At 43.6% G+C, this 22,800-nt stretch overlaps 1 protein-coding gene across 2 annotated transcripts in view; it reads right to left on the bottom strand.

Annotated features, from left to right (window-relative positions):
• Positions 1–9,656: 9,656 nt before the first annotated feature.
• Positions 9,657–22,800, bottom strand: part of GLMN (glomulin, FKBP associated protein) — a 134,527-nt gene continuing 121,383 nt past the window's right edge. For both annotated transcript variants that reach the window (XM_063939891.1, XM_063939892.1), the window contains 4 exons: positions 13,051–13,114; positions 10,194–10,317; positions 9,960–10,042; positions 9,657–9,827 (listed from right to left, as the gene is read on the bottom strand). In XM_063939891.1, coding sequence (XP_063795961.1) covers positions 9,702–9,827; positions 9,960–10,042; positions 10,194–10,317; positions 13,051–13,114 — 397 coding nt within the window. In that variant the 3' untranslated portion in view covers positions 9,657–9,701. The remainder of the gene's footprint in view (positions 9,828–9,959; positions 10,043–10,193; positions 10,318–13,050; positions 13,115–22,800) is intronic.

Raw genomic sequence — 22,800 nt, 5'->3', positions numbered from 1 at the left:
CCTCCACTCCTCGAAAGCCCATTTAACTGCCAACAATTCTCGATTACCAACATCATAGTTGGATTCTGCGGAGGAGAATTTCCTGGACATGAAGGCACATGGGTGTAATTCCTGAGACTCTGGGTCTTCCTGAGAAAGGATAGCCCCCACTCCAACCTCTGAGGCATCTACCTCGACAATAAAGGGGAGCTCCGGGTTAGGGTGTCTGAGCACTGGAGCTGAGACAAAGGCCTGCTTTAAGGCCAGAAAGGCAGACTTGGCTTCAGGCGACCAATTGGAAGGGTCCGCTCCTTTTTTAGTCAATGCTACTATAGGAGCAACCAAATCAGAGAAGGTATGAATAAAACGCCTATAGTAATTTGCAAACCCTAAAAAGCGCTGAATTGCTTTTAAGTTCGTGGGTTGTGCCCAATTTAGGATGGGCTGGAGTTTTTTTGGTTCCATGAAAAACCCCTTAGGAGAAATAATATACCCCAGGAAGGACACTTCTGTGATGTGGAAATCACATTTCTCCAGTTTGGCGTATAAATGATTTTCCCGTAACTTCTGAAGGACCAGTCGCACATGGGTAATATGTTGTTCTAAAGACTCGGAGTAAATCAAAATGTCGTCTAAATAAACGACCACGAACTTTCCTAGAAAGTCGCGAAGGACGTCGTTAATGAGATCTTGAAATACAGCAGGAGCATTTGATAGCCCAAACGGCATCACCAGGTATTCATAATGTCCCGACTGTGTGCTGAAAGCCGTCTTCCACTCATCCCCAGATTTAATTCGGATGAGATTGTAAGCCCCTCTAAGATCGACCTTGGAAAAGATAACGGCAGTCCGGAGCTGATCAAATAGTACTGAAATCAGTGGCAAGGGGTAGGTGTTTTTAACAGAGATTTTATTCAAAGCCCGAAAATCAATACATGGTCTAAGCGACCCATCTTTTTTCTCAACAAAAAAGAACCCTGCACTCAATGGAGATTTCGAGGGCCTAATGAAACCTTTTTTTAGGCTCTCCTGTACATAATCATTCATTGCCGTAGTTTCCGGCCCAGACAGGGCATATAGTCTCCCCTTAGGTAAAGAGGCACCGGGAACTAAGTCAATAGCGCAGTCATAGGACCGATGAGGAGGCAGAATATCCGCATTACCCTTGGAGAAAACGTCGGCAAAGTCCTGATATTCCAAAGGAATAAGTTCTGGGGTGACTGCCGCAACCCGGACTGGACGGGAAATACATTCCTTAACACAAAAAGGACCCCATCGAGAAATCTCCCCAGACTGCCAATCTATGGTGGGATTATGAAAGGCAAGCCAGGGGTGACCCAGAACTACGGGGACAGCCGGACAATGGGTAAGGTAAAATTCGATTTTCTCTGAATGCAGGGCCCCCACTGTCAGTTGTACTGGAGGTGTGCGGTGAGTGATTACCCCATTAGAATGCGGACCACCATCCAAGCCGTGCATGGTGATACGTTTATCCATAGGTATCTGTGGAACGCCCAAAGCCTGAGCCCAACCAAGATCCATTAAATTTCCCGCAGCTCCACTGTCGACGAAGGCAGACACCAACGAACTGAGGCTACCAAAGGAAATTTTTACAGGAACTAATAAAGAATCATTAGAGGAGTATAACTGCAGACCCAAGTGAACCCCCTCACTATTCACTTGGTCAGAGCGTTTCCCTGCTTATTCGGGCAATTACGTGCGATATGTCCCTTGCCACCACAATACAAGCAAAGACCAGAGTTTAGCCTTCTGGTTCTTTCCTCTGGGGACAGCCGGGAGAGACCCATTTGCATGGGCTCCTCGACGTCCTCAGGGAAAGTATACACACATGGACTAGGCCTGAAACTAGCTCCTCTTTCAGCCCTCCGCTCCCGGAGACGACGATCAATTTTAATAGCAAGCTCCATGAGTTTGTCTAGAGTCTCTGGAGCGGGGTACTGAAGGAGACTGTCTTTAATAACTTCAGACAAACCGAGGCGAAACTGACTGCGCAGGGCCGGGTCATTCCAGCCACCGTCGTTCGACCAACGGCGTAACTCGGTACAATACGCCTCTGCTGGATTTTTCCCTTGCTTAAGTGCACGCAGGTGGCTCTCAGCCGACGCTTCTCTATCAGGGTCATCATACAAAAGGCCTAAGGACTTAAAAAAGGCATCTACAGATAGCAAGGCAACATCATCGGCTTTTAGCCCAAAAGCCCAGGTTTGTGGATCACCTTGTAGTAATGACATCACAATCCCGACCCGTTGAGACTCAGTACCAGAGGATCGGGGCCTTAAACGAAAATAAAGCTTACAAGCTTCCTTGAAATTAAAAAAAATCCTTTCGGTTACCCGAAAAACGGTCAGGTAGATGCATCTTTGGTTCTGGAATCATACTCGGGGAGGCTCGCAAAAGATCTTCCTGCGATCTCACCCGAAGAGTAAGATCCTGAACCATCTGAGTTAGTTCCTGAATCTGGTTGGCCAAAAGCTGGCTGGGATTCGGTCCTAATACTGCCGGATTCATGAGGCTGAATTTCAAAGCCCACCAGATACAAATAACGTTTTTTTTGTGTGTTTTTGGGCCGGTGATAATGTTACGTTCCTGATGCTCAGAACTAGAAAGATGTTGCGAAGTGAGTCCAGAGCACCAGGACGTGACGCTGAAATAGGGAGGGAACGGGAATAGCCCCTAGCACCCTACCTCCGTTGTTTTACCAGTGTGGTCAGTTCACGCCTGAGTGACTATGGTTTCTTGGGCCCACGGCAGCAGCGTTTGAAGGGCGGATTAGGTCTGCCCAACTCCGATGCCCCCAGGTCTTAGAGTGAGACAAAGCGTGAACCGAGACAGGATAATAACAAGGGGACCTCTAACTAAAGCAAACAGAAGCTAGGGGCTACTAACTACCCTAAAACTAAATATATGTGCGGCACGCCACCAAAGGAAAAGAACAACAAAAGATATCACTGTCCACTCCCCCACACGGCACCGCCGAGTTCCGGGGAGGATAGTGAAAAGCGGAAACCTCCGCAAAAACCACCAATTCAAAAAAGTACCAAAAGGACTAAGCGGCCTAGGCCGCAACACGCGGCAGAAGCCGCTACTCACGAAACCGGGAGAGAACCCCAACAAACGAGAACCCCCAGATGATTGCAACAGGTTCACTTGAACAGGAAGGATTCCCAGGACCGGCTTCAGAACTCCAGGACTCAGGAGCACAGGGAGCAGGATCGACCAGGAACAGACGTTACAAGGCAGGAACAGCATACAGGAAGCTATCACCGGCGTCTGTGCCAGGTAGTGAGGGAGAATATAACAGGGATCCCTCCAATAGCTGCAGCGAAGCTTAATTAGTAATGTCGTGCAGCTGCCCTGCTGCACGACCAGAGCTAACAGGTGTATTGATTGATAGGAAGCAACGGGGAACGCGGTTCGTCTATGGCGTCCCCGTTGCCAAGGGTCCGGCGGCTACGCGCGCACGGCATCCCAGCGTTGCCAGGGACCCGGCGGGGTCCTGGCGTTGCAAGGCGCCGGGCGGGCAGGAAGGGAGGTGCGGCGGCCGTGAGCGTCGCTTGGAAGCAGACCGAGCGGCGCCGCGGACCGCGGCACCTAACAGGCTGACTGAATACGTGACTCGAGATTAACAGTGAGCCCGGCAAAAACGCACTTCGAGGAAACAATGGGCTCTGGGGACTCATTGACTTTTTGAATTGGCATAAAACTCCTGGATAAAGCATCTGCATTTACATTCTTGGATCCAGGCTGAAAGGTAATCACAAAATTGAATCTTGCAAAGAACAATGCCCATCTGACTTGTTGAGAGTTTAATCTTTTTGCTGATTCAATATAGGCTAAATTTTTGTGGTCGGTGAGTACTGTTACTTAGCCCATTTGACTGCTAAGAGCTCTCGATTTCCAACGTCATAGTTGACTTCAGCAGGGGAAAATTTCCGAGAGAAAAAGGGGTGGAGTTTATGACTGACTGTATCCTCTTGTGAAAGAATAGCTCCAACACCCACTTCGGAGGCATCTATTTCCACAATGAAGGGCAGATCTGGATCGGGATGCCGGAGAACAGGAGCAGAGATATATGCTTTTTTAAAGGTCCTCAAATGCCTTAACCGTCTGTGGTGACCAATGAGCATGATTCGCACCTTTCTTGGTTAAACTCACAATTGGGGCTACTATTGAAGAGAATTAATTGATAAATCTTCTGTAATAATTTGCAAAACTGAGGAAACGTTGAGTAGTTTTTATATTAGCAGGCATGTCCAAACTGCGGCCCTCCAGCTGTTGAGAAACTACACATCCCAGCATGCCCTGACACAGCTTTAGCATTCTCTGACAGCAAAACTGTGTCAGGGCATGCTGGGATATGTAGTTTCACAACAGCTGGAGGGCCGCAGTTTGGACATGCCTGGATTAGAGGGACGAACCCATTCCACAATTGCCTGAAGTTTCTTAGGATCCATAGAACATGAGCTTGGTGTTCTTTGAGTGAGATAGAGTAGATCAATAGATCATATGAATAGATGACCCCAAATCTGCCTAGGAACTCCCGAAGATCATCATTTATGAGATCCTGGAAGACTGCATGTGCGTTGGAGAGTCCAAGTACTCGTAGTGTCCTGAGTGGGTATTAAATGCGGTTTTCCACTCGTCCCTGCCAGATCCGAATAAGATTGTATGCTCCTTGCAAATCAATCTTGGAGAAGACTGTAGCATTTCTGAGCTGGTCGAATAAGACGGAGATCAGAGGCAATGGGTATGAATTTTTGATTGTTATTTTATTCAGTCCCCTGTAGTCTATGCATGGCCATAATGAGCCATCCTTTTTGCCAATGAAGAAAAACCTGGCTCCCACTGGTGACTTAGAAGGCCTAATAAAGCCTTTTTCTAAACTCTCCCGGATGTATTCCTCCATAGCTTTGCGTCTCGGGCAAAGACAGAGCATAAAGGCAGCCTTTAGGGAGTCTGACTCCAGGTATAAGATTGATTGCACAATCATAAGGACGGTGCGGAGGCAAAGATTCAGCTTGCTGTTTGGAGAAGAGATCCACAAAAGACATATATTGGGTTGGCAACCCTTCAGGGACTGGAAGTGCCAAATGGATCGGCACGGTCAAACATTTGGCAACACATTCCATGCCCCAAAAACAAGATCCCCAGTACTCCAGTTGAACACTGGTTTATGAGTCTTTAGCCTGGGCAAACCCAGAACAATTGGAGTGAGTGGACATGTACTAGAAAAATATAGACAATTCTTCACAATTAAACATTCTGACAAAAAACTGAAGGGCTGGAGTCCGGGTGCTCACCTGACCGTTTTGAAGAGGACTGCCATCTAAACCACAGATGGAAATTGGTGGACAAAGAGTCTCCATAGGAATTCCTTGGGCAAGAGCAAATTCCAAGTCCATAACATTTCCGGCAGCACCGGAGTCTACAAAAGCAGTTACTTCAATTGGACCAGAAGGGGTAGTTATCCTAATAGGTCACAATAAAGAATTATTCGGGGAGATGGAACAGAGACCCGAGAAAACTCTCCCTGGATTTATTGGGTCTACTAATTTCCCGCCCTCTGCAGACAAGTGTTCGCCAGATACCCCTTGGTCCTGCAATAAAGGCATAATCCTAGACTGCGATGTCTAGCCTTCTCTTGAGGTGTCAAGCGGAAAGCTCAGATTTGCATGAGTTCCTCAGTATCCCCTGCAACCTCTGGCACCATCCAAAGAGATGAAGGTGTGGGAACCTCTTTCTCCATCCTCCGCTCCCAGATCCGCCTATCTACTTTGATGGCTAACTCCATAAGTGCATCCAAAGTGGCTGGGGAAGGATATTGAGCGAGAAAATCCTTAATTTGCTCTGTTAGTCCCAACCGTAACTGACTCCGAATTACCGGGTCATTCCAACCACAGTCATTGACACATCGGCAAAATTCGGTACAATATACTTCGGCAAAATTTTTCCCTTGCTTAAGGGAACGAAGATGGGCGTCCGCGGATGCTGCCCGATCTGGGTCATCATAGAGTATTCCCAGGGCTTTAAAGAAAGAATCCACGGAACGCAGACTGGGGTGAGCTGCTGAAAGGCCAAAGGCCCAAGATTGGGGGTCACCTTGCAACAGGGAAATTATGATTCTGGGTTTCAGAACCTGAAGAGTAAGGCCTGAGCATGAAATACATCTTACAACTTTCCAGGAATTCACAAACTGTTTATGGTCCCCAGAAAACCTATCTGGGATGTATAGTTTAGGTTCACTCGGAGCAGGTGACGAGACAGTCTGAGTCCTACGACTTTCCTCCTGGCTGTCCACATGAAGGGTAAGATCCCGTAGCTGCTGGGTCAAACCCTGGATCTGGCCCACCAGAATCTGGGTCAGATTTTGCACTGGATCCATCCAGAAATTAACAACCCACAGAGCTAAGGTTTGTTTTGGGCTGGTTATACTGTTATGTGGACTACTCAGTTATGAGGGTTACCAGGTGATACTTGGTAACACTCACGTAATTACCCTTGCCCAGCAGTCTTTTAGCCTCCTGCGATACTAGACTTCACCTATAGCAGCTGCCTTTCCAGGGTGAATTAGGTCCACCCCGTACTCAGATGCCCCCAGGTCTTATGTAAGGACAAGGCAACTATTGGAGGCTGGGCAAGAGTAAATGCAGTACATTGAGATGTTAACTGGACATAATCTTAAACACTGCTAAATGCAAAGATGGAGATAATTAACAGAATGCACGTGAGTGCAACAATGCACAGGGTGATATAATAATAAACACTGAATGTGTATGGAATGCAACAATGCACAGGGTGATATAATAAACACTGATGTATATGGAATGCAACAATGCACAGGGTGGAATAATAAAACATAGATGGTCTGTAAATGCAACAATGCACAAGGTGGTAACGATAATGAAATAAGTGCTAAAGGCTAGAATCTGTGTGGAAGTTCCACACAAAACCTGAATTCTAGGAGAGTTGGTTCCAGCAAGGAAGATTAACAATACAGGGTATCAGAGTTTCTCGAGTTCACAGGACTGACAGGTTGTCACATGTAGCAGGAACTTATCACCAGCGATTTGGGAGTGAACTGTAAGTGAATATAAAGGGTGACACTCCCAATCAGAACAGCCAGAAAACCAAGCCTCCTGATGAGGAAATACAATGCAGCTGGACAGCTAGACACACAGAGGCAAACTACTAATTATACAGCAGCTGAGGCTGAACACCGGGATACATGCAGGAATCTAGCTGCTGGAGTGTAATAACACAGACAAGCTGCTAGTGGCTTGTAACAAGATGTTTACGGTCGATGTTTTAGTCCATACTTACCAATAGCAGATCACTTGTACATTGGCTTGCTTATTAGTAAAAGGGCAGAAACCTTGACCTGCCAGCCAGATTACCATAGCCAAACCTCATGAAACCCTCTGACCACCAGTTTACCACCACTTATAATGTATATAACAAAGCGACACTATATATGGATGATATAGTCAGGGTGTTATTTTATTTTTTACTCCCTAAGCCAGTGTTTCACAACCTCAGTCCTCAAGGCCCACTAACAGTCCAGGTTTTACAGATATCTATGTGTAAAGCACACATGGTTAACCACTTAACTTACGATTTATTTCGCCAAAAACTGCTCTGAAATTGTCATGTTTTTTTTTAATGAGTGAATTACGTGAAGAACATGAATTTAACCCTATCCCAAATGATTTTAGTTAAAAAAAATTTTTTTTTTCTTTCAAACATCGATCAGGAACATAGCGACCATCGGAACATCAGGAACATTGCGGCTTTCATTTTGAAATCCGGGACAGCCTCCAGGTATACGGGGGGGGGGGGGGGGGGTTTGGGGGTGGCTTGGGATGGTTAATTTACACTCCCCAGCGGCTGCCATTGTCTGCAGCCGCTGGAGGGGGGGATCCTGCTGTGCTGACCGATCAGCATTGATGGGCAGCACGGCAATCAGTAGGGGCGAGTGCAGGGAGGCAGAGGGACCTTCTGGTCCCTCTGACAGCAGCAGCGGAGAGAAGTTTCCCTTCCCTGCCACTGCTAACACTCTCTGTCTGACTAATCGCATCCTGTGCGACCAGGTCAGATAGAGCACTTGCAGGCATGGTCGCATCTGATGTGACCATGCCAGGCAAGTGCTTAAATCAAAATAACTGAGGTACTAAGTAAAGACCCGTACACACTAGGCGATTCGCATACATGCATACACAAGATGTGATATCATGCCGCGGCCGGCCCATACTGCATACTGCCGATTTTGTCAGATTGAGCTGCATGTACAGACGACAGAGGGGGACGTTAACGACCCCTGGGAGCGCGCATCGACCATCGTCAGCAGCATACACGCTGGGTGATATTGTAAATGATATCGCTTAGGAGGGTAAAAATAAGCAATATCGCTTACAAAATCACCTAGTGTGTACAGACAGGCCTTTAGTCACTAGAGCTCAAGCAAGGCTATCCTTAAAACCTGGACTGTAATGGTGTGTTCACACGGAGATATTTTCTTACGATTTTGACTATATAGTCAAAATCGTAAGAAACGTTAATGCAGATCGCAAGGTGAAAGTCACCTTGCGATCCCGATTTGATGCGCGGTCGGCATCACAAGCCTAGATAGACTGTGCAGGCAAGTCAATTTTGACTATCTCATAGAAGAGATAGTCAAAATTGACACTTAGCCAAAATCGCACATAGTCTGTATCGCAAGCACACTCATTATGTGCTTGCGATGCCGACCTAGCCCCTGTCGCATTGTGAGAATCGGGGTTAGCCTGAATCTCACCGTGTGTATGGGCCTTTAGTGTGCCTTGAGGAGTGTGGGTGGGAAGCCCTGTCCTAGGCTATTGTGAGCTATTAATCACATTCCCAAAATGCATCTGAGTTCAACCTACTAAATTTTTGTTATGTGTAGTGATTTCAGCATGATGCCTACAGTCTGCAGGACACCATGGGGGGAGATGTATCAAATCTTCTAAAGAGGACAGAGGTAGACATTCCCCACTGCAAACCAGCTTCTAGCTATGATTTATCAAGTACATTGTACATTGTGTAAAAATGACAGGTACTGTAAATGCTGACCGGTTGTTATGGGAAACTTCTCAACCTGGTTTATACCAGATGTTCCCAAACGCGGTCCTCAAGGCACCCCAACAGTCCAGGTTTTAAATGTATCCATGCTTGGCCACAGGTGACTTAATTAGCACCTAAATCAATTTGATTTAACCATCTGTGCTGAGCCAAATTTATACCTAAATCCTGGACTGTTGGAGTGCCTTGAGGACCGCGTTTCGGAACATCTGGTTTATACATCTGCTTATTCCCCCGCAATCATAACTTCCATATCTACTCATCTAGTTATAGCTCCCAAGACTTTTATATATAGAAATATATTGTATAACATAACGTGTGTTCTAAGTATATGAGTCCTAGAAGAGACGCACCAGAATAATATCACACTCCCGTAAAGGAAAGTTCTGGTCACCATCACTGTATAATAATAACACTCAGTATAATGTAGGCTATAAAAATACCTTGCACTCTGCTATTCTAAATTCTCCTGAGTGAGATCCCCAGGTGGATGATTTTATACAGCAAAAAATATAATTAATGAAAAAATGATTAGAGTAACAAATTCAATGAATCCACTATAAATTAGGGAACTGTGTTTATTTCATAAATACCAAATAGAAAACCTAAACATCTTTACTTGACCCAATTTTCTCCTCTGGTGCAGATTTTAGTTTCACTTCAATGAGCTCTTCCACTCTGGCGAGGACACTTTCCATTAAATCGAATGTGAAAAGAGCCGACTGTAGAACCTAAAATGTCCAAAACAGTTAATGTTCTTTAGATAAGCAGAATAACATTACACAGTGCTGGGAGGAATCTAGTACACACTGATCACTCATAGGCTAGAAAAGACGTCTGCTGCAGCTACACAAACAACACACCTGCAGCTGCATTTGAGGAGTCATGTCAGGAAGTTTGTTTCCCCCAGCGCTTACACAGCACACTGGCTTCTCCGAGTGAGACCCTGTAAAGCAGAATGTGCTAGGTGAACGTACAAGCCAGACTGACATGGTGATGATTCATCCAAGTGGAAACTGCTTACACAGATACAGTACCACGCAGTTCTGTTTTTGGAAAGGTGATAACAAAATAGTGATATAATGACTCATTCTCACCTTTCTTTTTCTCATTAGTGCTTCTTATTTCTGCTTCATAATGTGCTCTGGACATATTCAGTCCTGTGTGGAGAGGCTTCAAAAAATCCTGTTCAATTTTAAAAAGCTCTGTCCATATTCCTGTCTGCCCAATATGAAGACAAAACATATGGGGTAAACTTCATTAGCCAAACAACTAAAACACGGAAACTGTTCAATGGAAACTAAAATTGCTCATACAATATAGACATCCTATGCTTACAGGCAAGGTCTCTTTTTCTCATTGTCTGTATACATAACAGTACTAAAAAAAAAGCAAAAATATGTTTACCTAATTAAAAATCATTTATGCTGGGAAGTACTATACCTCCTGGCACTTGAAACGTACCTATGCCCAATATCATTAGTTGGAGGGCTCACACATGGCAGACACATTGCAATAACTGAACCGTCTTAACAACCTCTGTAGCCATGATAACAGTCATTGCAATACACAGTTTCTAAGCAACACTTCAATCAATGGGTAAAGTTATATACAACATGTCTGTCAGATGGAAGCAGCCAACATCTGACTTTTCCGTTTGCTGGTTTAGGGCAGAAGTTCTATTTCAGGTAACCTTTCAGTAAGCTTCATCATTTTAATTAGGCAAAATATTTGTTTAAGGGGAGTTACCCTTTAATTAATTGTGTGTGTTGTGATGTTCTAAAATCAGTGATTCTTATTCTCAACCCAACACTCAAGTCTTTCCAACAGGTCATGTGAGGAACCTGTCCGTAGAAGCAGGTGGGCTAATTGCTGACTGAGCAAAATAAATTAACTCACCTGTGCATGATAAAGACATCCACAATTATGACATGTTGCTAGTACCTGAGGACAGGAGTTAAAAAATTCCTGTTCTAATGATTTTCACTTGCCGTCATCTTAATCATCACAATTCACTTCTCCATCATTCTGTGCAATATTTTCTGCATTGCCACCCTTCTGATCCTGCGCTACAGACACAGAGAATATAGCTGGCCACACAGTGGGGCTAATTCAGATGTGGTTGGAGGTGCTATCACTGCTGCTTCCTTGGAAGCACAGCGATAGCTCTGTATGGAAATGCAGCAGGAGGCATCTATTACAAGGAGATGCCTCCTACTGCAGTCGCGATCAGAGCTGCATCCTAGGTTGCAGGCACTGGAGCACTGCAACACCATGGGGTCGCGTAAGCCACCCATCGCAGATGCTTGTAAGAGGCCAGGAAATCTCTGTCCAACGAGAAAATATCCTGGGCTTTTCTCTCCCACTACTCGGCGGCGACACGCCTCTGTTTTCAAAGCAGCAACCCTGTCCATATCTGAATCACCCTCAGTGAACAATAATTGTTCAGATCAACCAATGAACTGTTCTGAATTATTATTGTTCAGTGTATGATCCTGAATGCTAATCATTCATAGCTTGGTTTGGTTATCAACCCTGTCTGATCCTCCAGCCTGTCGTTCCACCGACTCAAAGCAATGAATGGAGATCAGCACCATAAACTTCCAGTGTAGCGCTCCGATTACTGGGTCATCACTCTACCCTTGTCTGAACTGACTGAACTAGAGTGCAGTCTACGATCAGCATAAGCAGAGTCACTGAATACGGATATCCAAATGCCAATACTGGAGTGGGAGGGATTGGAGCAGATATAACCACGTGGCAAGGGCAATTGTTTACCCATTTAACTGGCATGGTCAGATCACATGTGTCATCCTACTGTGTTCTCCAGGAAGAAGGGAAGGGACGAACAGTGTTGATGGGCACCAGAGCACATAGGGTCACATGTATTATGCCTGGAGAAGTGAAAAAGCAGCGATAAGTGGAAGGTGATAAAGCACCAGCCAATCATTGTAGGTTTGAAAAATTAGAGTTAGGAGCCGATTGGTTAGTGTGTTATCACCTTCCACTTATCACTTCTTTATCAGTTCTCCAGGCTTAATACATCTGCCCCACTGTTACAGATTTGGAGGGGTTTATACAGAATCCCAAAATGTAGCCAGAATAATCAAATAATTTAAGAATAGAAGGAAGGGAGAGGACGAGGTCCCACAAATATGAATCGTAACAAAAGGGGGAGAGTTATAACAAAGGTGTGTGTGTGTGTGTGGGGGGGGATGGGGGGGATTGAGGGTTAAAATAAAGAGGAGGGGTAAGAAATGGCAGCTTTGCCAGGTATCACGGTATAGAGTAAAGTTTTCACCCTTCACACCATTAATTACAAATGAAATAGGGGAATTATAAAACTATCAGAATAAGGTGATAAAGGAAGGACCAAAGCTTCTGGCTGCCAGGGCTGCATATAGATTTGACCATAGAATTGAGTCCTTATGGGTATCTAGACTGAGAAAAGGGACCTCAGAACGAGAGTGGCCTGAGGCCGCAACAGTGGGCACGATGGCAGTCTTAATCCCTACTACTGAATGGTGCCCTTTAACACAGCCTAACTGGGGCGATAAGACTCCAGAAGCTGAGGATCCTTACTCGGCAGAAATATTGCATTAGAATCACTACACAATGAACAGCTTTTTAAAGATATTATATCTGACTTTGTCTTTTCCTTATTACATATCTCTAAAGGTGACTACTGCAATTAGATGAAGACTGTGTGTGTATTTACATTATTTGTTTTGGGTTTCATTTTATTCAATTACACTTAGGAATCTATTATGTCCCAGGACAGTGTTATTTGAGCTTGATGACACAAGCTGCAGAATTGTTATGTGCACGGCTTTGGAAAATCACAAGTCACTTTATTGTAGGACTATATGGATTAAATAAAATATGAAAAACTGAAACGAGTAAAGAAATTAGAGAAAATGCTTAAAAAAAAAGAAATCACTAAATAGTACTTACTTCATTTTCATTTTCATTATCTTTGATAACTAAGTATCTCAGAAGGTTTAGCGAAGCCATTATTCTGGAGAAAACAATGTTCAAACTTATAAATCTGTATATTGGGAAATGTACACCTTTTTTGAAAAAAATATTAGTAGAAAAATATTTAAAACAAAAAAAAAAAAACCCTAACTGAAATCCAGTCATCTGTAGATCTATTAATAATAGGATTTTATTACCTAACGGTAAATCCTTTTCTCTTAGTCCGTAGAGGATGTTGGGGACTCCAAAAGGACCATGGGGTATAGACGGGATCTGCAGGAGACATGGGCACACTATAAGACTTTGAATGGGTGTGAACTGGCTCCTCCCTCTATGCCCCTCCTCCAGACCTCAGTTATAGAACTGTGCCCAGGGAGACGGACATTTTGAGGAAAAAATTTATTGTTCAACACGGTGAGCGTCATACCAGCTCACACCTCAACATGCCGCAGAACGTGGCATTCAATAGAACACTAGCCGACGGCATGAAAAAATATACAGCAATATGCTGACTGAAATTGTAACACAACCTGTGTGTAAACACGACCAATAATAGCATACCGCATGCCATGGCATGAATAACGTCAGCAACAGACTGACAAAGGAAACACAACATGTGTAACCATAACCAATAACCGCAGATACAGTACGCACTGGGACGGGCGCTCAGCATCCTCTATGGACTAAGAGAAAAGGATTTACCGGTAGGTATTAAAATCCTATTTTCTCATACATCCTAGAGGATGCTGGGGACTCCAAAAGGACCATGGGGTCTATACCAAAGCTCTAGAACGGGCGGGAGAGTGCGGATGACTCTGCAGCACCGATTGCCCAAACTAGAGGGCCTCAACAGCCAGGGTATCAAACTTGTAGAATATTTGCAAAATTGTTTGAACCCGACGAAGCAGCTGTACTGCAAGCCTATAAACCGACACCTTCTTGGTAGAATGAGCCTTCACCGATTTCGGTAACGACAAACCAGCCGTAAAACAAGCAAGCTTAATTGTAATTCAGATCCAGCGTGCAATAGTCTGCTTGGAAGCAGGAACCCCAATCTTGTTGGGAGCATATAGGATAACAGATCCTCCGTTTTCCTTATCTGAGCCAATCTGGCAACACAAATTTTAAAAATTCCGACCACATCAAGATACTCCGATGTCACCCAGGCGTCAGTAGCCACCGGCACCACAATAGGTTGGTTCAAGTGAAAACGATGAAACCACTTTTGGCAGAAACTGTTGCAGAGTTCTCAACTCCGCTCTATCTTCATGGAAGATTAAACAGGGCTCTTTGGAGACCAAACCGCCAACTCAGACACCCGCCTTGCAGATGCCAAGGTCAAGCGCATGACCATTTTCCAAGTGAGGAATTTCAACTTAACCATACTGAAAAGTTCAACCAAAGAAATTGCATGAACTGCAACACCACGTAAAGATCCCATGGTGTCACAGAGGCACAAAGGGAGGATGGATGTGTTAGACTCCTTTTAGGAGAGTATTAAACCCTGGAAAGGAGGCCAATTGTTTCTTGGAATACAACCGATAAGGCTGAAATCTGACCTTAAATCGAGCCCAACCAAATATCGCCTCCACACGATCTTGTAAGAAAAGAAAGGAGAAAACGATCCAACTGGAATTCTTCCGTAGGAACCTTCTTGGATTCACACCAAGACACACATTTTTTTCCTTCCCCCCCAAATATTGTGGTAATGTTTTGACGTTACTTCTTTTCCGACTGAAAAAGAGTAGGGAAGACCTCACTGGAAATACCCTTCCGGGCTGGAATCCGACGTTCAATCTCCAAGTCGTCAATGGAAACCGCGGTAAGTCTAAGAACACACACGGCCCCTGCCATAACAGATCCTCTCGCAGAGTAAGAGGACAGGGATCTCCTATGAGTACAAGGAAAAAAATCGGCGCCTCCAGACAAATAGGCTGTTAATTAATAAGCCAATGGATAATTTATTACTTACACATACATATCTAGCAGCTGTTAAAGGGGTTACTCAGCCCTTAACAAAACACAATCCAAACAAAGAAAACAGCGCTAATAGGTATATGTAAAATATTTTATTACCATTAATAACACAGTATATTATTTAAAATGAATTAAAACTGTTAAAGACGTGCCGGTTAGTAACAACATGCAAATTAACTGCACAAAGGAACTTATGCAAACGCACATATATTTCAATTAAGCTTTAGTGCAAATTATGAATATGCCATTAGTGCATTAGTCCCAAATATTTGAACTCCGTGCAATTCAGATGGGCTGTTTTGCTAGCATTTATGCCCAGATGGTAACCATCAAATTGATCCAACTGAATACCGGTTTTATTAGTGGGTTAATAAGCACAAGTCTAGCAATTAGTAGTTTCTATAGCATATGAGCACAGTAGATGTTTGTGTCACCTGTACAATAAGCCCCACTTCCAACAATGCATGGAAAAGTGCCTCCCGGCTCCTGGTGCCTTCAGCACATTAGAGGTGCCATATCCGGAGTGTCCAAATTGGGGCTTTAATAAGGCTGTTGCAAAGTCCAAATTGCCGGTACCGGACGCAATGAAGACGTCTTACGCGTTTCTCCGCCTCTTAGCAGCTCGGCGGCTTCCTCAGAGACGATATCACTATGTCTCCATGCCTCTGTTTAAATAGCTGACCCATCCCGCGTGCGCCTGCACACTCTGTTACCATCCAAACCTCATTTTGAGTTGGAGCGGAGCGCCCACGTTTTGCTGTACTCTCCACCTCTAGTGTATCACATGACCACTTCTTACAGCAAGGTCTTATTCATCCGATATTGCATTTTCATTCAAAAGAGGGGTGTTTCACGGAGTTTTTGTTATACTCGCCACAGTTATTCAAGAGTATTAAATATGGTCCATTATAGTTTAGGCTCTATGTAAATACATAATTTCACGGCATCGGGACATAGTAAACCCAGAATAAACAGTTTTAAAAAATTAATTAAAAGCAACAATTAATCATACCATTGGCACATAGTTAATACATAAATAAAAATACAAATACACACATACAGTATGTGGGCGTGAGGTCAGCGCATAGTAAATTGCGCATTCACAGTCACGTCCACATAGATTCTGTTCTCCACTCAGGTGCATCATCTCAGACCAATCTGTCAGAGATTTTTTTCTTCCTTTTTATATAGAGATTTAGAGATAGCGGCAGTGGTCCCGCCGCTAAACCCCATTCCAAATATATACAGATATATATATATATATATATATATATATATATATATGGGGACATTGTTATACAATTCAGGGCAACAATTAAAACTTGCTATCCATATTAGCGCTTGGTTGGTATACCAAAGCAAAAGAAAGAAACAGAGAAATAAGTAAGCAAAAGAGACCAAGAAAAAAAACATATGTATATGGATATATGGATGGAAGCTGTGCATATTCACATATACCTCAACTATATCCACGCAGCCAATAAATACGGCTACATTAATTCAGAAAAACACATAAGCAGCTGTGTAGAAACCACAGCCGCAATATGTGTATATAGGCAGACAGGGGACCTTGTGAAAAATTATTATACCAACTAGACTCAAATAGATGTTACTCAGCATGTTTAGATATATACCTAGACATTATTTAGTTCTACTGTATCATTTAATCCTCCGGGGATAAGGGTACCCAGAACGTAGATCCAATAGGCTTCTCTCTTACATAGTTGCCTAAACCTATCTCCTCCCCGCTTTGTAACTTCTACTTGTTCTATTGCCTTTATTGTTACACTCTTTACATTTTGCTTTTGACATATGGAGACATGACGAGAGAGAGGGTGTGTTTTCAAACCCTTCAATATGTTTCTTCTGTGTTCGGAAAACCGTACATGGAGAGCACGAATAGTGCGACCCACGTACTGCCTTCCGCACCCACATGTAATAAGATATATTACAAACTTTGAGTTACAATTTAAAAATTTCTTAATTTCGAATGTTTCTCCATTAGTAAATGAACCGAAACTAATACTTTTTTTCAGGGAGCACATACAGGTGGTGCAATCTACTCTTCCACATTTATGAAAGCCCGCTGGTTTATCAGGTAGCCAAGTCTTCTTAACTACATTCTTAGAGACGGGATTGGTAAAATGACTTTGTACCAGTCTTGATTTTAAATTCTCTGATTTTCTAAAGACTACCGTTCCCTCCATATTAATCTCTCCCTTTAGAGTATCATCCATACACAATATTGAGGTATTTTTCTTTATGATCTTTTTAATTTCTCTGGCATGGCTATTATATTGTGTGACGAAGGAGGTGGATTTCAATTTTCCGTCTCCCCTCGTTTGGATCAAGGCTTGTGGGAAGGCAGAACGTGGGTCGCACTATTCGTGCTCTCCATGTACGGTTTTCCGAACACAGAAGAAACATATTGAAGGGTTTGAAAACACACCCTCTCTCTCGTCATGTCTCCATATGTCAAAAGCAAAATGTAAAGAGTGTAACAATAAAGGCAATAGAACAAGTAGAAGTTACAAAGCGGGGAGGAGATAGGTTTAGGCAACTATGTAAGAGAGAAGCCTATTGGATCTACGTTCTGGATACCCTTATCCCCGGAGGATTAAATGATACAGTAGAACTGAATAATGTCTAGGTATATATCTAAACATGCTGAGTAACATCTATTTGAGTCTAGTTGGTATAATAATTTTTCACAAGGTCCCCTGTCTGCCTATATACACATATTGCGGTTGTGGTTTCTACACAGCTGCTTATGTGTTTTTCTGAATTAATGTAGCCATATTTATTGGCTGCGTGGATATAGTTGAGGTATATGTGAATATGCACAGCTTCCATCCATATATCCATATGTTTTTTTTCTTGGTCTCTTTTGCTTACTTATTTCTCTGTTTCTTTCTTTTGCTTTGGTATACCAACCAAGCGCTAATATGGATAGCAAGTTTTAATTGTTGCCCTGAATTGTATAATAATGTCCCTATATATATATATATATATATATATATATATATATATATATATATATATATATATATATATATATCTATCTATCTATCTGTATATATTTGGAATGGGGTTTAGCGGCGGGACCACTGCCGCCATCTCTAAATCTCTATATAAAAAGGAAGAAAAAAAATCTCTGACAGATTGGTCTGAGATGATGCACCTGAGTGGAGAACAGAATCTATGTGGACATGACTGTGAATGCGCAATTTACTATGCACTGACCTCACGCTCACATACTGTATGTGTGTATTTGTATTTTTATTTATGTATTAACTATGTGCCAATGGTATGATTAGTTGTTGCTTTTAATTAATTTTTTAAAACTGTTTATTCTGGGTTTACTATGTCCAGATGCCGTGAAATTATGTATTTACATAGAGCCTAAACTATAATGGACCATATTTAATACTCTTGAATAACTGTGGCGAGTATAACAAAAACTCAGTGAAACACCCCTCTTTTGAATGAAAATGCAATATCGGATGAATAAGACCTTGCTGTAAGAAGCGGTCATGTGATACACTAGAGGTGGAGAGTACAGCAAAACGTGGGCGCTGCGCTCCAACTCAAAACGAGGTTTGGATGGTAACAGAGTGCGCAGGCGCACGTGGGATAGGTCCGCTATTTAAACAGAGGCATGGAGACATAGTGATATCGTCTCTGAGGAAGCCGCCGAGCTGCTAAGAGGCGGAGAAATGCGTAAGACGTCTTCATTGCGTCCGGTACTGGCAATTTGGACTTTGCAACAGCCTTATTAAAGCCCCAATTTGGACACTCCGGATATGGCACCTCTAATGTGCTGAAGGCACCAGGAGCCGGGAGGCACTTTTCCATGCATTGTTGGAAGTGGGGCTTACAGTACAGGTGACACAAACATCTACTGTGCTCATATGCTATAGAAGCTACTAATTGCTAGACTTGTGCTTATTAACCCACTAATAAAACCGGTATTCAGTTGGATCAATTTGATGGTTACCATCTGGGCATTAATGCTAGCAAAACAGCCCATCTGAATTGCACGGAGTTCAAATATTTGGGACTAATGAACTAATGGCATATTCATAATTTGCACTAAAGCTTAATTGAAATATATGTGCGTTTGCATAAGTTCCTTTGTGCAGTTAATTTGCATGTTGTTACTAACCGGCACGTCAATAACAGTTTTAATTCATTTTAAATAATATACTGTGTTATTAATGGTAATAAAATATTTTACATATACCTATTAGCGCTGTTTCCTTTGTTTGGATCTCCTATGAGTAATTTGCTGAAGACCTGGATACCAGCCCTCCTTGACCAGTCTGGAACAAGGAGGATCATCTGAACTCTTGTTCCTCTTATAATCTTTTAACATTCTTGGAAAGAGTGGAAGTGGAGTGAACACATAGACTGACCGAAACACCCACGGTGTCACTAGGGTGTCCACCGCTAATGCTTGAGGGGACCCCCGACCCGTAACAAAATTTCTGAAATTTCTTGTCAAGGCGAGATGCCATCTTGTCTATTTTCGGAATTCTCCAAAGACTTATCACTTCTGTGAAAAACCGCTTGATGAAGACTCAACCCTCCTGAACGGAGAACGTGTCCGCCGAGGAAGTCTGCTTCACAGTTGTCCACTCTTGGAATGAACATTGCTGATAGAGCGCGTAAATGGTTTCGTCGCCCAGCGGAAAATCTTTCTGGCTTCTGCCATTTCTTCTCCGGTTCTTGTCTATAGAAAACCGTTACAAACGGCCCTTACTCTAGACCTTTAATGGGGAGACAAGTATCCTAACATGACACTTGTCCTCAGTGAGATTGCGCCGCTACCACAGGAGCAACATACTGGTCTTGAATCCATGATTATCCCAGGTGGGAACAGGACCACTTGTCCAACAGGTCCCGCTAAACACTCAGGCCTGGAACCTGCCCACTGAATGGCCTCGTAGGCCCCAACCATCTTTATTTCAGTAACTGACAGTATCGACGGATTGACACCATTGCAGGTCTGCCAGACTCTGAATTCTCAGAGCTTCCCCTTTTTAAAAATTTTTTTTTTATAGAAGCAAATAAACTCTTCTCAGTACTGCCTCTAATAATATTGCCCAAACCGATCACCGCATCGTTGGGACCAACAGGGATTCTGGCAAGTCCTGTTGTTGAAGAACTGTCAAGGAGAAAACAACGTTTCGCACAATTTGGCTTCTCGATCTCTCTATAATTCAGAGAGCGATCCAGTGCAGAATAAATATGACTCCTTACTAACGAAGGAAACCCATCATACCACCATCACCCTGGTGAAATGGTAACACAATCCTGAATCGCAAACCTCAGGTAAGCCTAAAGCGGAAGAAACCATAATTAGACCTCATTACTCCACTCTCAGAGTGGAGAACCCTGCCATGAGAGATTCCCTCATGAAGTTTAAGTAGGAAAAAATTGGGATTTATCTGACCGAGTCGTCCGGCCTCGGGAGCATGAAAAAGCGTGAACAACAGCTTCTTCTTTTATGACCGGAACAGCAGGACAATGATCTGATCCAGACACAACTCTTGTATTGCATCACATACTACCTCCCTGTCATGAGGAGGATCGGTAAGGTTGATTTGAAAAAATCAGTGAGGGGAACGTCTGGAACTCCCGTATGTCTCCCTAGGGACTCTATCTTTAACTCACTGGTCCATGTCCTTTCCAGGACTGACTGAAAAGTTCTAGACGAGGTCCCACCTGTGTGGGCCCCCGCAAGATAGACCCAATGTCCCACTATGGACGTGGCAGAAAGAATGGATGATTTCTGCACCTGTGAACCTGAAAAGGCAGCTGACCTCTTACCTTTTTTTACCTTCCTTTACCTGCAAAGAAAGGGAAATCCTTATCTATTCGGTCGAAATGACTGCATCCTACAACAATGCGTCACCAACCGTTGCGAGGGAACATAGGGCAAGAAAGGTAGACTTACCCGTGGCACCTGCCACGAGCATATTAACAAGGTCATCGCCAACCAGGCTTCCCTTCATGGGGAAGATACTCCACTTCTTTTCGGATTCAGCATTTGCATCTCTTTGGTGACTCCACAACGCCCTCCTAGCCGAGACCGCCATGGAAGTGGCCCGCGCACCCAAGAGTCCCATCCCTTGTAGTCGCACGGTAGTATGTTGCAATGTTCTAGAGATGACCCAACTCAAGGAGTAACACATCTCTCCTCAGGGTAATTATATCGGATGACCAAGTAACCGACCATTCCTGAATACAATCACTCCCCCCTGCGCATGCAATGCAAGTATAATCAAAGCATATAATTAAAATATCACTTAGCTTCCTGTAAACAATCCTTTGTGACAGGGCCCCATGCAGAACAGGGGTTGATTCTCACTTTATTCTATCCATGGCGGGAAAAGAATAAACACTCGGAATCCTCGTGATGATTTGAAACCATCTTGTCACGGCTGACATAGAGTTATCGAACAGAGCGACCAGCACATGAGAAGGAAAAGTTTACTTCAGCAATCATTATAAATGTTTTGTATAAATATACACATTTAAATACACATATACACACATATCCATATATACACATCTCACATATGTATATATATATATATATATATATTTGCCAGGAACAGCAGGGTCCCTAGTATTATTAATGCATTCTTAATGTGTATGAACATGTACTGAATGCCGATGTTGTGGATCTAATCAGTAAACATTATGGTCGACATAAGACATAGTAGTCGTGTCGACAACAGGGAGTAGTAACTGGGCAAAATAACATCTTTTGCGACCCAGAGGGGTCTGAGGGAAATAGAAACATAATTTTAATATTACACCCCCACAAATATTACCACGTCTGTGCTCGAGCTACAGATCAATGCAACCGTACCATACATATACATATATACAACTATAAACAGGTATAGCCTTTTTTTCTCAAATTGCATCACATTATCATAATAAGTTATACCCAGTCATATTAGTTGGTGCCGACAGGGTCACCCACATACGTCTGTGTCTCCCATATAGTTTTTTCTTTGGAAAAGCTTACAACTACTGACATGCTGACACTTAATCTCATGAATCAAGTACCATCAAGAGTCGGCGGTGCCGACAGAGGGATTCCCATAGCCGTTTGTGGTAGAGCACTCACACATGCCGACACACGTGTACTAAACACCCACCGACATTACACTGACTCTAATGGGTAGATCCCAGTATCTGACAGGGAAAACACATAAAACATTTACCAACACATCTACCACACGCTCATTATATATACATATATAGTGCTTTATTTTTGCACTAAACAACTGTGCCCCCCCACCCCCACCCCGTTTTACACAGTGAGCTGTGTAACAGTGTTTTGGCGGGGCCAGCATCTCTGAGGAGAAAATGGCGCTGGATAGAGTGGTGAGGGCTAAGCCATGCCCCCTTATCGGCACGCTTCAGTCCCGCTAGTTATTTACATTATTATACTGGCGGGGGTCTGTATACAGTGCCTATGCACTGTATACCACTTTGCCAGGCTATAAACATGAGGTATATTGCTGCCCAGGGTGCCCCCCCCTGTGCCCTGCACCCTTGTAGTGCCGCTTGTGTGTGGGAGCAATGGCGCGCAGCGCGACCGCTGCGCGGTACCTCAGACTCTGAAGTCTTCTGCCGTCACTGAAGTCTTCTGTTCTTCCTTTACTCACCCGGCTTCTGTCTTCTGGCTCTGTGAGGGGGGTGACGGCGCGGCTCCAGGAACAAGCAGCT

The sequence above is a fragment of the Pseudophryne corroboree genome, chromosome 9 (assembly GCF_028390025.1).
Source record: "Pseudophryne corroboree isolate aPseCor3 chromosome 9, aPseCor3.hap2, whole genome shotgun sequence".
NCBI classification, from domain to species: domain Eukaryota; kingdom Metazoa; phylum Chordata; class Amphibia; order Anura; family Myobatrachidae; genus Pseudophryne; species Pseudophryne corroboree.
This window is presented reverse-complemented; position numbering and strand designations above follow the sequence as displayed.